At 38.6% G+C, this 14,398-nt stretch overlaps 1 protein-coding gene across 1 annotated transcript; it reads right to left on the reverse strand.

Annotated features, from left to right (window-relative positions):
- Window positions 1-545: 545 nt before the first annotated feature.
- On the reverse strand, window positions 546-14,281 carry TRMT6 (tRNA methyltransferase 6 non-catalytic subunit). The gene is made up of 11 exons (XM_083832185.1): window positions 14,085-14,281; window positions 13,101-13,228; window positions 12,581-12,690; window positions 9,928-10,019; window positions 9,757-9,840; window positions 8,560-8,684; window positions 7,021-7,385; window positions 6,726-6,811; window positions 3,804-3,906; window positions 3,634-3,720; window positions 546-2,391 (listed from the first exon to the last, which is right to left on the reverse strand). Exons 1-11 carry the CDS (start codon window positions 14,264-14,266, stop codon window positions 2,218-2,220), a joined length of 1,536 nt encoding a protein of 511 aa, XP_083688311.1. The 5' UTR covers window positions 14,267-14,281; the 3' UTR covers window positions 546-2,217.
- Window positions 14,282-14,398: the final 117 nt, after the last annotated feature.

Consider the following 14,398-nt stretch of genomic DNA (forward strand, 5'->3'; position numbering starts at 1 on the left):
ACACAGCATTGACTAACCTTAAAGTGTAGTGGTTTGTTATTTTCTGTACCTCTGGAGATGAAAGCTCTTCAGTGTTCTGCCTCAAGTCTCTAGCAACTATGATGTTCCTGAGCTGTGCTGTGCGGAGACTTATCTATAGGTATGCAAGCGTCACCTTCCTTCCCCCACCTTGTCTTTTCTTTTAGAAATGCTCTTTATTTTTATTTTCTTTTAGAAATGCTCTTTATTGCATTACTTATTTTCAATAGCTTTTAGGCTGGTAACTTACTCGTGTTTCAACTAAACTGGGAATTGTTAGACCAGGATTTGCTCTTCCCCTAGGCATACATGGAGCATGTTTAATCAATTTGAAACTTCAGCAATTTGAAATATTTCACACAAACTGTTTGATACTTCCTTTCTTAGTATTTTTCATTATTGCAAGCATTATGACACATTTAGAAAATGTGGGACAGCATTTAATATTTAAAGAGTGCTGGTGTTAGCATCAAATGAAGCCAGTTGGGATTTGATCTACAGTATTGTAACACCTGAAAAAAATACTGTTTGCTTTTCAAAACTTTTTTTATTATACAAATAAAACATCCAACAGAACTTTCCTCAGCTTATTATTTTTATCAAGTTAGACATGATAACAAGTAGTATTTAAAACATATGTTGGTTGCTTAACCTACTTTTTACTGTCTAAGTATTGTGGTTCTATAAATAAGACATCTGAGTACCAACCAGCTCCATGGGAGGGCAGAGAAGTACCCATGTCTGCCTTACAGGTAAGAGAACTGTGCCAAAAGATAGTTTTTTAGTATTTACCTCCTGGTTTATGCTGCTTTCATAATTTTCTTGCTTTTGACTGGCTTTCAGGCTCCTAGGCACTGCTTTAAGCTAGGTTCTCAGAATTTCATCACATAGTGGATGTTTTGCTTTGAAAGCCCCAGTTTACCTTCAGTATGCACATGCAGACATAAAGTGATGTAAAACTGCCTCCCCCCCCCCGTCCCTTTCCCACTAATCAACTAATTCTTGAAAGAAGTTGAGAAGTTCAGCATTTTTTAAAAAACTCCATTAGTAAAAGCCACGCATCAGATTTCTATTCCTTATGCATGATTTAAAATATTTAAATTGTAGTGAAAGGTAGGAGGGACAAAACACACTTTTCAGATCAGTTTATGCACATCAGTGTCCTAAAAGAGCATTTATCTTATTAATACACAGAATATTATAGCTTCATGAAGTCTAAGAACTTCAACCCAAAGCTCTAGCTTTTGATCGAGGAGTAAGGTTCAAGAGAGGAAGCCCAGTCCTGCTGGCTCCCACCTAGGGGTTTAACAGAATGCAACCTGCAAGGGTATTCTTCTCCTAAAGCCTCTACCTGATTTCCTAAAAGAGGGAAATTTAAGAAAAAGAAATCTCATTAGGAAATACATCCTGTAGTTTAATTAAAACGTCAAATGCAAAGTTAAAAAATAAAAAAGCTATGCATCATGAAAGAATAGAACTGTAAAATAAATATTCATATAGCAGTTTTCAAAACTGTCATATCTTAAAAACATAACTCCTCTCAGGAAAATGACAGACAATACTAACAGAGACACTGTTTAAATATTTGGTATTTAATTTATGAACATACACTTTCTCCCGTATTTATTTCAGGACACGTGGAGTCATGCTGTAAAGTTCTGGTATTCTCTTCCTATTGTTCCTTTGGAAAGAAAAATGCATGATTTTTGCCATTTATTCCACTTCCTTAGATTACTGAACATTGCAGGTTTCAGTATCCAAAGAAGGAGGAGATCACTACGTAGAACGTTTACCCTGGTGCTGTTCTGGGAAAATGGAAGCTAAATTACGTGGGTTGATTCGGACTCAACCTTTTTAATCATATCCACTTTTGGCAACAAACAAAAAGAGTGCTTTCACTGATGATTTGTCTTATCTCCATGTTAACATCTCATCCTGAACAGCAGAAGGTCTTTTTGAAGTTAGAGTGCTTTCATTGTGGTGCCGGACACAGGTTTGCTTTCATGGGTTCTTCTTCTCATTCTGATCATGTAAACTGGTAGAGAGGGAGGCGATTCTCCCTACCGCACAATTCTGCTTTTTGCTGACAGACGTATGACAGGTACTGTTCCTGTGCTGTCAAGAGCACAGAAAGTGTATTTGTTATTTTACTAACCATGTATCTCCTGAGATCTAAAAAACAAATCAATTCTTCAAATGTTAACACTGAAGGTCTTGAACTTTGCATCTTTTAGATGATGGCTCTTCCATCTTCAGTGCTTCTAAATTACTGGAATCAGATTTGCCCTTATCCAGCACAACAGTTATACCAGACAGAAGGTACCCTCCACCTCCGCTCATTGTCAGTTTTGGATGGCTTCGATCTGGTAAGACCTTTAAGACAGAACAAAACAAAACCCAAAATAAACATCTGTGAAGAGTCATGCTTTTACGTGCACATCAAATTGTGTAATTTAAGCTTACAGTATAAGATGAAGGGTTTTTTCCCAGCCACCGTAACACACAGACATTTGAAAAGTGAGTGTATTTGGAAGGGCAAGGTATCTGCGTATAAGAAGCCAGTTACAGAAACACCTAAGAATACAGTCTACTGTATTGCTGACTGCTTCAGCATAGTGTTTCCAGCAGAATAACAAATTCAAGGCATGAGACACCTGAAAATCTCGTTAATGTGTTCAGAACTCACGTACTTAGCAAGAAACCCCAAGCGGTTTAACATACCAGCATTCATTAATAAAGATTTTAGGGGCAGAACTGGAAATTACTTATATACCTACTGCTCATGTAAGACAGCAATGAAGCAGCACTTCCAGCTACGTTATACTTTTTGGTTATCCTCTGTTTTGCTTCCTCCTTCCTTTGACTACCATCACAGGTCTAAGCTGACACAGGTATGTTCAGGAGATGGTGCTGTACAGTTCCGAGCTAGGCTTTCCTAATATTTGCACAGTACTGCACCCAAACATAGCAAACCTTGCCAAGCCTAACTTGCATGCAGGTCTCCAGCCATGGACCTCACAATCATTCTTAATTTACTTGGCTTATTAACAGCCAGTAACAGTGGCCACCCTTGACTTACATCATCCTCTATACAATAATTCCTTACGGACTCCAGAAGCCTATGGGTGAGGAACAAGCCAATATAATGTAAGAACCTCATCAGAGGGGGTGAGCTACTTACAGCTCACGTGCTTCTGCTCTTCCTACTTGAGAGGGAACTCCACACTATAAACACCTTGTTCAAAGCTAGTCAAATTGACACTTTTCACAATGGAGATGTTCCTAGACCTGAAACTTCTGGTTACTCCAGTTCCAGGAACTGTGTTGTGTGAAGACACTGACTTTGGAAGCCACCACCATTCTTACGCTACAGAAATCTTTTAAGCTATAAAACCAGCTGGAAATTAATAAACAATTGTCATATTTTGCTACATCTCTCATATACTACAATAGATTTACACGTTAAAATTCTTCAGAGCATTTTCCTCACTACTCTCAGGTGAGCAAATGCATGAGCTTGTACATAATTTCAATCAATCCAAAAAAAATTTTCATTAGGTTGTTTTGCTTCCCTGACTTCATGCAGTTTTGACAGCCGCTTACTGTAATCCTTACCTGGTAGTTTCGTAGCCAGGTTTCAGACAATTTTAGGTTAATAACACCGCCTCTTTCTCTCAGTTTTGTGTAACACTCTAATAAGGGCTTAAGAAAAGAAATGATAGGTTATACAGCAAAACAGTCTCAGACTTAAAGTAATAATAGCTAGAGTAATGTACTGGATTTACCTCTTTATACTGGCAGTAGACAACAAAAGGCCTTGAAGGAGCAACAAACTCCAATAAAGAAAGTAATAAAGGAGTGGGATGAAACTTGCTGGCTACAATTAAGCTGTAAAAGAAATTTCACGCACATTAGTCTTCTGCTTCTAAAACCTATTCATCAAGTGACATTTTCTCCTATTTAGCTCTGAGCATCAATTACAGCTTAAATGTTGCTAATCAGCATGTTTTCATGGCTCTAACAACTCCCCAAATACAAAAACAAATATTGATTTCCTGCTTGCATAATTAAGAGGATTAAAAAGCTTGTTTTCTAAAATGCCATATATTAAATACATTGCAGAAGCACTCAGTTCAGCTGTTTTGAACTCCACAATAATTCTTATAACCCCCAAAACTTGAATGTTCCTTTTTCTACCCTGAGACCACTGTCAAAATAGAAGTTAAGTTTTGTCATTGTGAGTTGTTCCTTAGAAAGTAACCTCAGTCATGTTTCTTTGACCTGGGTCATCTTCATCAAACCCACATTTTTTATATGTTATTATTTAAAGAGAAAACGATTCTGTAGTGGGCATGACTAAAGATCGTTTAAAAAGAATTTGTCCTTGACAACTTAAAGGCTTTATATTTTATTCCTTATCATAGTTTTAATATCATAGTGTAACTTGTGTTTACAGATGCTTGAGATTCCCTACAGATAGCCAGAATTTTAATTAAAAAATCACCGCAAAACTAGAAAGTTTAAGATGGTCAGGAAATAGTTAAGATTCAAATAGTTAATAATTTGTAATTGTACAAAAAGAATAGCTTAATGAAACTGGAGTATATGTTTACATTTATATACAAAGACCTGTCAATCAACAGCTGCTCTCAGCATTGAATACACTGCCAAACTTGTCTAACAAACTGGACGTAAAAGTTGATGTTCGATCTTTTTTTTAAAAACAAAGTGAGACAATTATTTTTACAGTTGTTTACATTTTGACTTCCTGCTGGACAGAGCTTTTGCAGGCTACAGGTTTCCCTCAAATCCAAATTTCAAAACATTTGTGCTCGGTAATTATCCAAGAGAACTATAAAGAAAAAAAGACTCCAAACCATATTCCAGAAGGGTTAGAGTACTGCGCTGACACCGAAAGGAGCTCTGCCAGACAAGAGGCAGGTAAGTGAGAGATGAGGGAGAATGTGCAAAATCAAATTATGGTCTCTCATGTGGCAGCACATATTGCTGTCAGCGGGTAGCCTGGCCAGTCTCAAAATTAATATAATGAGTGAGAGGGGGGGAAGGAGGAGGTGGAGGAAGGACAGGGAAGGGTACAGAGAAGGTGTGTGGTCTAATTCTGAACACATGGGGTGTCTATAAACCAATTTCCACTTTCACAGTATCAGAAAAATGTAACGGTCCATCGCTGTCTACTCCTTTAAAACTAAACTAAACTGAAATAACATCCATAATGAATGCCTTCCTTTTTCCCCCCTCAAAGACCTACAGACTTCAGCTGTCATGAATGGAGTTGAACAAATAGTCTAGTACAAGTACAGCGAAGAAGAAATATAAATTTTATTAAGCGTATCTTCCGCCTCAAGTAGTAAATATTATTAAAGTCAGGGCCTCAAGAACCAATCCTCCTAGAGCTGGTGTTCATCTTCACCTGACTACCAGTCTCTTTACTCTGACAACGTCTTAATCTTTCTCCCTACCTACGATTTTAAACAGCTTTTACCTATCCTTTCCCCCTTTCTCTCCTGCAACACAAGACAGAATCCTGACTTCCTTGGCCTGCTTTTACTCACCTGCCACCGAAGTGGTTAGTTTGAAGCACTTTATTCCGTGCCAATTTCTCCTCCCTTAGCAGCACGTACCCTGTGGACATTGACCTAAACAAATGGTGGCCTATAAATGGCATATGACTAAAGAAAGGTGCTCCTGACTGAGCCATCTGGAATGCTGCCCTCAGGCATCCATAAGCTTCTCTTTCCCCCCCTCATGCTGAAAACTTCCTAGAGGAAGCACTTCAAGTATCTCATTTGTTAGTGTTCATTCTTTACAAAGGACAAAGAAGAAATATGCAAGTGATTGAAAACAAATGAGCAAGAGACAAAAGACTAATTAGGTGTCCTTGAACTCAAAAATCAACAACCGGTAATACTACTGTACACTGCAGGAGGAATCAGGTAAAGTCAATTATTAATCTTTGCTTTGTCAGTCCACGCAGAGATTAATTATTATGATAAGTAGAGTGGTAAAAACACAACAACAGAACACTGCCACCATTCAGGCAGTTTAATGGTCATCTGCAGGCATCATCAGGGTGCTGCTGCTGGCAAACTGATACGCAGCACTTTTTAGAAAGGTCCTTTACCATTGTATTTCTTCAGAGAACACAGGGTGACCTGTCTCGGCACCTTCACAGAAAACCTTATTTCTACCACCTACCCATACTAGATGAAACATACTAAAATGCACACAAGCACTAGATAATTAAATCATCATGCAAAATTATTTGTTGGGAAAAACCAATCCTGGCTAATGGAGGTAAAATGCGTTCGTATTTGTTTTTTTTTTCTGTGTAAGAAAATAAAAAGTTTCTTTTTTATCAAGTGTAGTTACAATTTATTAAACTTATGACCTCAAGTTCCATTTTGGTAAATAGAAAAGACTTATTTATTTTTAAAAATGTTTATTCATACCTAATCAGGAAACCTCACTTTTTGATCAGGAAAATTCAAACCCATTAAAAGACAGAAAAAAATCTCAACCGGTAAGAACCAAACAAGACCCAAGCCACATCTGGGTTGACTGCTAGCTACTAAATATTAAGAAAAAAATAGGCTATTTCAAAAACTAAGCTTTTATTCATTTCAAAGGCAATTATTTTCTGTAGATGTGTTTTCAACCAGAACACCTTTCCAACCACAAACACTTACCCATCCGCGTTCTTCTCTGTCAAGAGAGCAGCAGCTTCTATTAGCTTTTTCCTTCTCTCCCACTGTTTTCTTTGTTTTTCCCGAACCTTTGAACAATGAAACAAATATTTTGCACTTTAAAATGGTAATCACTATAGCACGGGCTGTATTTTCATTTTGTGCACCTTAGAGGGCTCAATGTAAGGCAACTTTCAGAAGTCAATTTTAACACCTCAGTAAGGTAATGTTTGGGCATGTCTGAAATCAGCCAAATCATATGAACATTGTAAAAAATAGCCATAATAAACATTCTTACATTTTCTTTATTATCTTTTTCTTTGTTATCTTTAAATTCTATATCTTCAGCATTGATGTCCATTTTTTCTTGCTCTTCTGTTTGGTTGACCTCCATAGCTGTAGCAGTAATAGATTCCTCTTCTGTTTCCTGTACAGAGGTCTGCTTCTCATCAACCAGTCCATTGCTTTCTTCTTCCACTAGTGCATTATCTTCAAATTCTGAAGGTAGCATCTCTGTAGAAAACGTCCCAGAGAGAAGACTGTCCACTTTGCTGAGAGGAAATTCATGAAGATTACTGAAAAAATGTTTTGGAAACCCAAAACAACTGGTGGCAGCTCTAACAGGTCCCCCTCCTGGATACATCTGAATAATGGATCCATAGCCTATGAAAGCCAAAGAATCAAAAACGTAGTTACCAGAGAGTCAGAACTTCTGGGATCAATGAACATACATTTAAAAACAGGTAAGCAAATTGTCTTATCTTAATCTAACCTTCAAATTTAAACACATCTCAAGGTGGAAATGTTTATTGGAAGGACAGCAGTTACTGCAAATTTAAAGGACAAGGTAACTCAAAGACTATGCATGTATTAAACATTTTTAGAATCTGCACAGAATATGTAAGCAGTGACAAATTGTTAGAGAAACTAATTTAGTTTAGAATTAAAAAGACAGGTTTTCTGTAGTATTTCTTTCTTATAACTATTGAGTGGTTTTGTTAAAAAGTAAAAGCGAATTTAAATAGTAAACATATCAACAAGAACTTTTCAATAGTTGTCCTGTAATTGCAACTTAGTTCATTTACTTCAGAAATTAACCCTATGCACAGTTTCCTATAACAAAAACAATTTATAGTATAACTGCCTGTGTGCTTTTCAGCCAACAGACAGCTCATCTGGGTGCACAACACTACATCACACTTCCTACCTTTCCAGGCTTCTGGAATATAATTGTCACCTCTGTCTAGTATCTTTGAATGATTTGAGATGAAACTAGTTAACTGAGTTTGAGAAATAAATGCAAGTCAAACTTCTCCTAGAAGAAAATGTCATATATTATTCACGAAAATGTCATATATTGCTTTTAAAAATATACATTTTGCTGATGCTAAATGTCCAGCACAGTGAGCTAGATGAGTGACAACACTTGCAGTGCTGTGGGCTGTCTGGATTCCAGTGTTACCACTCCCATTTTCTCCCATTCCTTCCTCTCTTCCCAAGTCCTTGAGAACAATCTGCATACAAGCTCTGTAGCCTTTTCTGAACGTCTTTACGCTAACACAAGACGGACACTAAAATAGATCTACATACAACAGACTTTAAACTTCATATTTTTTTAAAATAGCAAATAATAAATGCAACTGAAATACGCAAAACACAACTCCCTCCAATGGAAATACAATTATGCCTTTGAATACTGGAGACAGTCCAAGCAGATTTTGAAAACTGAGAAATGGTTTTGTAGTAGTGCCTTTTAAAAGTATCAAAATCAAATGTATTTCTTAAGTTTCACATAAGCCCTCATTTCCTATGTTGCTAAAGCTACTGTATTACTCACCTCCCATTCGCTCCATCACAGCGCCCACCACAAGGCCTGCACATGTTTCCATTACAATCATTTTGTTGCCAGCACGGATGTTTCCTAAAGTCAGCATCTGGGCTAGAGTGTCATAACGCAAATGGCTAGAAAACAGAAAGTTTTAAGAAATATCAAATCAGTTTTCTTAGAGTTAGAAAAACAGTGTTAAGAGAGTTAAAGCGTTGGTGGATAAGTGAAGAGCAAAGGATGTCATCTACTTGGACTTGTGCAAAGCATTTGGCACAGGCTGCCCAGAGAAGCTGTGGATGGGCCATGCCTGGAGGTGTTCAAGGCCAGGCTGGATGGGGCTTAGGGCAGCCTGGTCTGGTGGGAGGCCTTCTTTAAGGTCCCTTCCAACCCAACCCAACGAGTCTATGATCTTCAGTTATTCTGCAGCAGTACACACTGCCTGCAATCCCAGACCAAAACCTAAGTCTACTGACTGCAGTATACACGCACTGAAGAGACTCGGTGATGGCCAAGGAACTTACAACTATTCTTAACAGATAATTGAAGTCAAATGCAGGAGGCTGGGGAAAAGAAGGAAAAAGGTTTGAGAAGCCTTGAAAAAAATGCTCTTTATTTTAGTCTCAATATTTTAGGTCAACTTTTCCTACTTAAAAAACCATAAATCCGTCCATCTTAAACAATGTCTGGAACAAGTTATCTAATTCAGGTAGGTAAAAAAATAAATGCATGTAGATCTCTACCTGCTCCCCTCTAACGTTATCCACGTGTTTTTAAATTCTGGAGGTTTCTGACTGAAGAAGATTTGATTCTTTAACATGTTGAACATTAGAATTCCTGTTTTGGGTAGGTGGCTTGTTTTTTGACTGCTAAGCCAGAAAACAGAGACGATATGCAACTGACCAACAGGAGATAAGAGCCCTCTGAAAATGTAAAGAGCCACCGAAGTAGCTAATTACTCAACAGAGGTAATTAGCAAAATGGTGGTGCAAGGAAAATGGTAAAAGCTAATGCTGCATGCAACAGTTTTTTCTTCTTCGTTACAGGAGAACATTGATTAATTTTCTATATCACATTATTTTTCATTAATTTACAGTATTTCCATTAACTGGAAAAAAGTGGTATTATATACTCTGGTATAACACACGTGTTTTGAAAAATGTTAAAATACCTTCATCATTGGAGAATAGAAACAAAATGAAAACTTACTTAATTTTTCCAGGTTCCCTTGCGTAATACATTGTTGAAAGAATGCGAGTGGATGGTTTTACGATTGTAATAACAGCGTCATATCTGTAAGAAACACACAGTAATAGTCTTACTTCAAGTCAACAAATTAAAGAACTACTAAATATTTTCCACGTTTTAAAATTCACTTACTTTTTTTTCTTCTTCTTTATGTATTTATCTTGAGCAAATTCTGTTTTGTCTCGGAATGTTGTACTGTTCTCTATTAACTGTTGAACAATTTCCTTAGAAAAGACAATTTATATTTACTACAGCTGGTATGTACTTCTTATTCATTTCACATATAGTATTGTTTTAAACAAACACAGAAAATATTTTAATCCAGTGTAGGCATGTGTATCATTAAGTTTTACTGACATTAATGGCAGAGCAAAATTATTCCAATCAACACAGAAAGTGAGGCACTACCCTGACTATGTGCAGGAATCGAACCACACAGAACACTTGGAGGCAGAAGTAGAACTATATAATGCTAGTGTAAAAGTGGCAAAACTGAAAATGCTGGTCCTGAAAACAGGGCATACTGGGGGCAGTAAGGACTCCGCTAAGTGCCAGAACTAACTTTTGAGAGAGGGCAGACTTGAATGGCCAGAAACGAAGGAAAAGCAGGATCATTCCTTTCAGCAAGTCATTACTTCAGCTCTTACTGGGCAGCCTCAATACCAACATATTCTTATCCCATGCTGAATGTGAAGGAAACTATCCTGCTTCCTCAAGGTGATTAGTTATCTTTAATTACCCTGTACTTAGAATGAGTTACATTCATTAGCAGTTGTTATGGAGCATTGTGCTAGACTCCTATACCAGCTCCTTGCGTGATGTCAAACTCTAGCATTTATTTCCTACAGTCCTCTCACTGCCTTCTTCCTCCTCTAACTTCCAGTTCTTCCAGAATTCCTGTTTTTGTTTCCCAATCTCCTTGTTCTAATCTTCTCCCTTTGCCAATCCAACTCCTGTTCCTCACGCTTTCAGGTTCCAGCTGGAGTGAGCATTAAGACCTCCAACAGAATAAAGTAAGATAAAATCTTTCATTTTTCAGGGTTTGTCCGCATGCCTGCAATACAAGAACAAAAGCTGCACAATGCTGTCTTGGTTGTCACAATCAAAATAATTTGACTGATATAATCGTGTGTTCCTATAAACACGTACGAGGATAATAGTGTAATCTGGCCTAATAGCAATGCGGAGAGGGTGCTGGTGGGGAATGCCAAAAGGATTATTTTCAACATGGACATTGCACCTCCTGTTGCACTTTGAGAACTTGCTCCAAATATATTGGTGCCAGTACTTCTCGCTTGCTTTTTTTCAAGCCATTATCTCTTAAAGTGCTTCAGACATTTAGGATGTATTATTAATGGGGTGGATCAGCATATCATTCCTTCTTTACCTTATTCTTGGAAGAGTTAAACGCAGCATCTACTTTTTTCCGGTAAAATTTAGTGAAGAAACTGGGGAATATTTCTGTAGGGCAAGCACAAGAAGCCAAAGGGAAGGTGTGGCGCTCTGCAGTACCCCAGGAATACCTACCAGTTTACGCCTGTAGCCTTACACTACGCACCTATCCCTCAGGACCTGGGAAGAATTTGGGAAGGTGATGGGCAAGGAAACCCCACTAACACTGAGGCTGCTTTAATTCAAAGAGCAATCATCTTGCAATTAAGCCTGCATCACAGACACATGCCATTCACAAACACGAATTCAAATGTGACCAGACATTCACAGTGCTAATATAACAGTCTGAAATGAATGTTCAGCTACAGTTAATTAACAAAGCAGGCTATTTTAATAACCTAAATTAACAGTATGGTAGACGAATGGCACAGACATGCTGAGGACGAAGAAAAGAGTGATCTTTTGCCACAGATAATGAGAACTGACAGAAAAAGTCCAAGCTATCAGACTGATTAGTACATTCTTATCAAAGAGAGAATGCCAAGAGCAGCACAACCACCTTAACAAGAGGAAATACCATTCTAGACTCCTCAGACCCATCCATTATTAAGCAGGCAAAAGCAGAACAGCTGCTTCAAGTAGCAGCAGCACACAGCAAGATGCAAAGAGATGAACTTGATGTAAGCATGAGCAATTCCTTATCTTTACTACAAAGGGTAAACCAAAGATGAGAGAGAATTTCGACTGATAACGTGCGCAGAACAGAACTTACTGCTGGGGTTTCTTAACATGTTAGAAGGCCTCACTTTTTGCTGGTTAAGTGTGGGGTAAAAACCAATGCCTTTTCTACCAGGACTGCTCTCTTGGGAATATTCTTAGCTTTTAAGGTGCAGATAAAAGACACGCATCACTGTTTGGTAGGTAGGTAGCACCTGGAAGCACACTGCTAGTGTGCTTGTTACACAGTGTTATTAGTTAAGGGTTCTGCAATCCTTCACTACACCTTTGACAGTTTTATTATTGTGAAATTTGAATACGTCTGCAATACAGAAATAACATTTTGAATCTTACGAGGAAACCAAATTAAAAGGTGATTACGTATAGTAGGTTTCCTTAATGATTAATACTCCTTTTAATGTCTGTTATGACTTGTGATGCAGTAAGAAGTCATTCTTGCCTCTCTACTGATGAAGTTGCCAACCTTACATGAAGTTTTCTCTGAAAATAGCCCTCGCGTTTTTGTAAAATCAGATCTTTAGGAAAAACATGACTTGAGCAGAAGAACAAAGAAAAAGCACTGAAGTTTCTGCACCATTAAAAGAATAGCCTCTTCCATAAACTAAAATATAACCATCAAGGTAGCACAGAAATGACACCAAAACCTTATTTTTACCTGTCCTTTAATACCCTTGTCCTTCAAAGCCTTTATGTCATCATGAGTCAGTTTTTGAGACTTTCCATCGTCAACTATGTTACGATTATCTGTACCTGCTTCTTTTGTTTCTAAAGGAAAAGGATATAGACTTGTAAAATCTAGCTCTACATACTTTTAAGTCGGAGAAACACATGATTTTAGTTTCACAGAAAGCAGACTCTCAGCATTAAACCCACATGCTTTGTGGTTTTGCAATGTATCGTGTAAGCAATCAATTAAATGTAGTATGTAAAACACACCTCAGCATATATATCTTCACCCAAAACAAGGTTCAAATTTTCTCCCATATTAAAAAGTTTGTTTGTTACAGGACTAGTGGAACAGCGGATCACGGCAAAACCATGCGTTTGTGACACAGAATATAAGTAACGTAAGTTAACAAATGATTAATAGAAAGCTTTTCCATCATCTTTGGTCTTATCAAAGAGAACATAATTACTGCTTGTTCTTCCAAGCATCAGCCACGACTCCATAATACCTGTGGTAGTTTCTTCCACCTCTCGCCTTGGCTGCAGGTTTCCTCCACTGGTTACTTCAAACGTAGTCCCATAAACATGTCCGATGGCATTGTCCAGGTAGAACCACTGCTTCTCAAAAATAATTTTTCTGAAACGATAAAAGCGTTAATAACATTAAAAGCATCATTTTAACTACATCCAAAAGACCACGTGGCAGGATCTTAAAACACACAACAGCTGAATATGTGACTTCAGACGTGCCACTGTTACCTGAGCCCTTGAGGAAACCAGGACAAGCGTAAGAACTGAAATGCCAACTACTGCTAACCACAAAACCACATTACGCTGACAATGGATAGGAAGGGAACAGAGAACTTAAATCAAGCATACGGTATGAAAAATACATGTTTTCAGTTCAAGAGAAATCTGAAAGTGACCAGTAAAACTTAAGCGTATAGAACATACTTTACACAGCGTGATTTTTGACACGATAAAGTCTGAATGCAGCGAGGAATAAAATTAAAATATATAAAGTCTAGGCTGGGTTATATAGGTTAGGGAAAAAAGGTTTTGTCAGCAACATTTACCGAAGTCACTTAATAAAAAATTACCAGTAGTTTAACTTGCTCACGTGAAGTCTATTAATACCTGCCAACGCAGATTTTGAAAGAGTGGAAGGGAATTATAAAAGATCTGAAGTGACTAAAAAGAAATTAGAGAAAAATTACGTGTATGTGTACTCAGTTTTCATTTTGGTAACCTCTCTATATAGAATACCAACCCCTGATATCCTAATGATTGTCGTGCGTTCGTGGAGCGTCCTTAATCTCATCGTGTTACAGAAAGTACAGAATTAACTCAAGTTATTTCAATTCTAACATAAAAGTCCCTTCACTTCCCACGGCAGCACGCCCCTTTCCTTCTCCGTTCTTTCTCTCATGACGGGCGTTTAAACAACACACAGCCTCGGGAGGGGGCCCGCAGCCCCCCCTCAGGCCCCTCACCTCCTCCGCAGCACGGCCACCGCCTTGAAGACGTCCCCCCGTTTCAGCACGGCGCACTCCCCCTCGCAGATGCACGGCCCGTGCCCGGCCGCCATCACCGCCTCCTCCTCCTCCTCCCCCTCCCTCCCGCTGCCCGCACCGGAAGCGCTCCGCCGAGCGCCTTCCGCCGCGCGAGAGCGCATGCGCGTCGCCGCTGCCCGCACGGCTCCATGGCAACGCGGCGCGGAGGGGAGGGGGCCGTCGCGCGCTCCGCGAGGATTGGTGGCACGGCCGGAAGTGGCGTTTGGGCGCCAAAGCGGGCCGGCTCCTGAGGG

Source organism: Anser anser, assembly GCF_964211835.1.
Source record: "Anser anser genome assembly, chromosome: 3".
Taxonomy (NCBI): Eukaryota; Metazoa; Chordata; class Aves; order Anseriformes; family Anatidae; genus Anser; species Anser anser.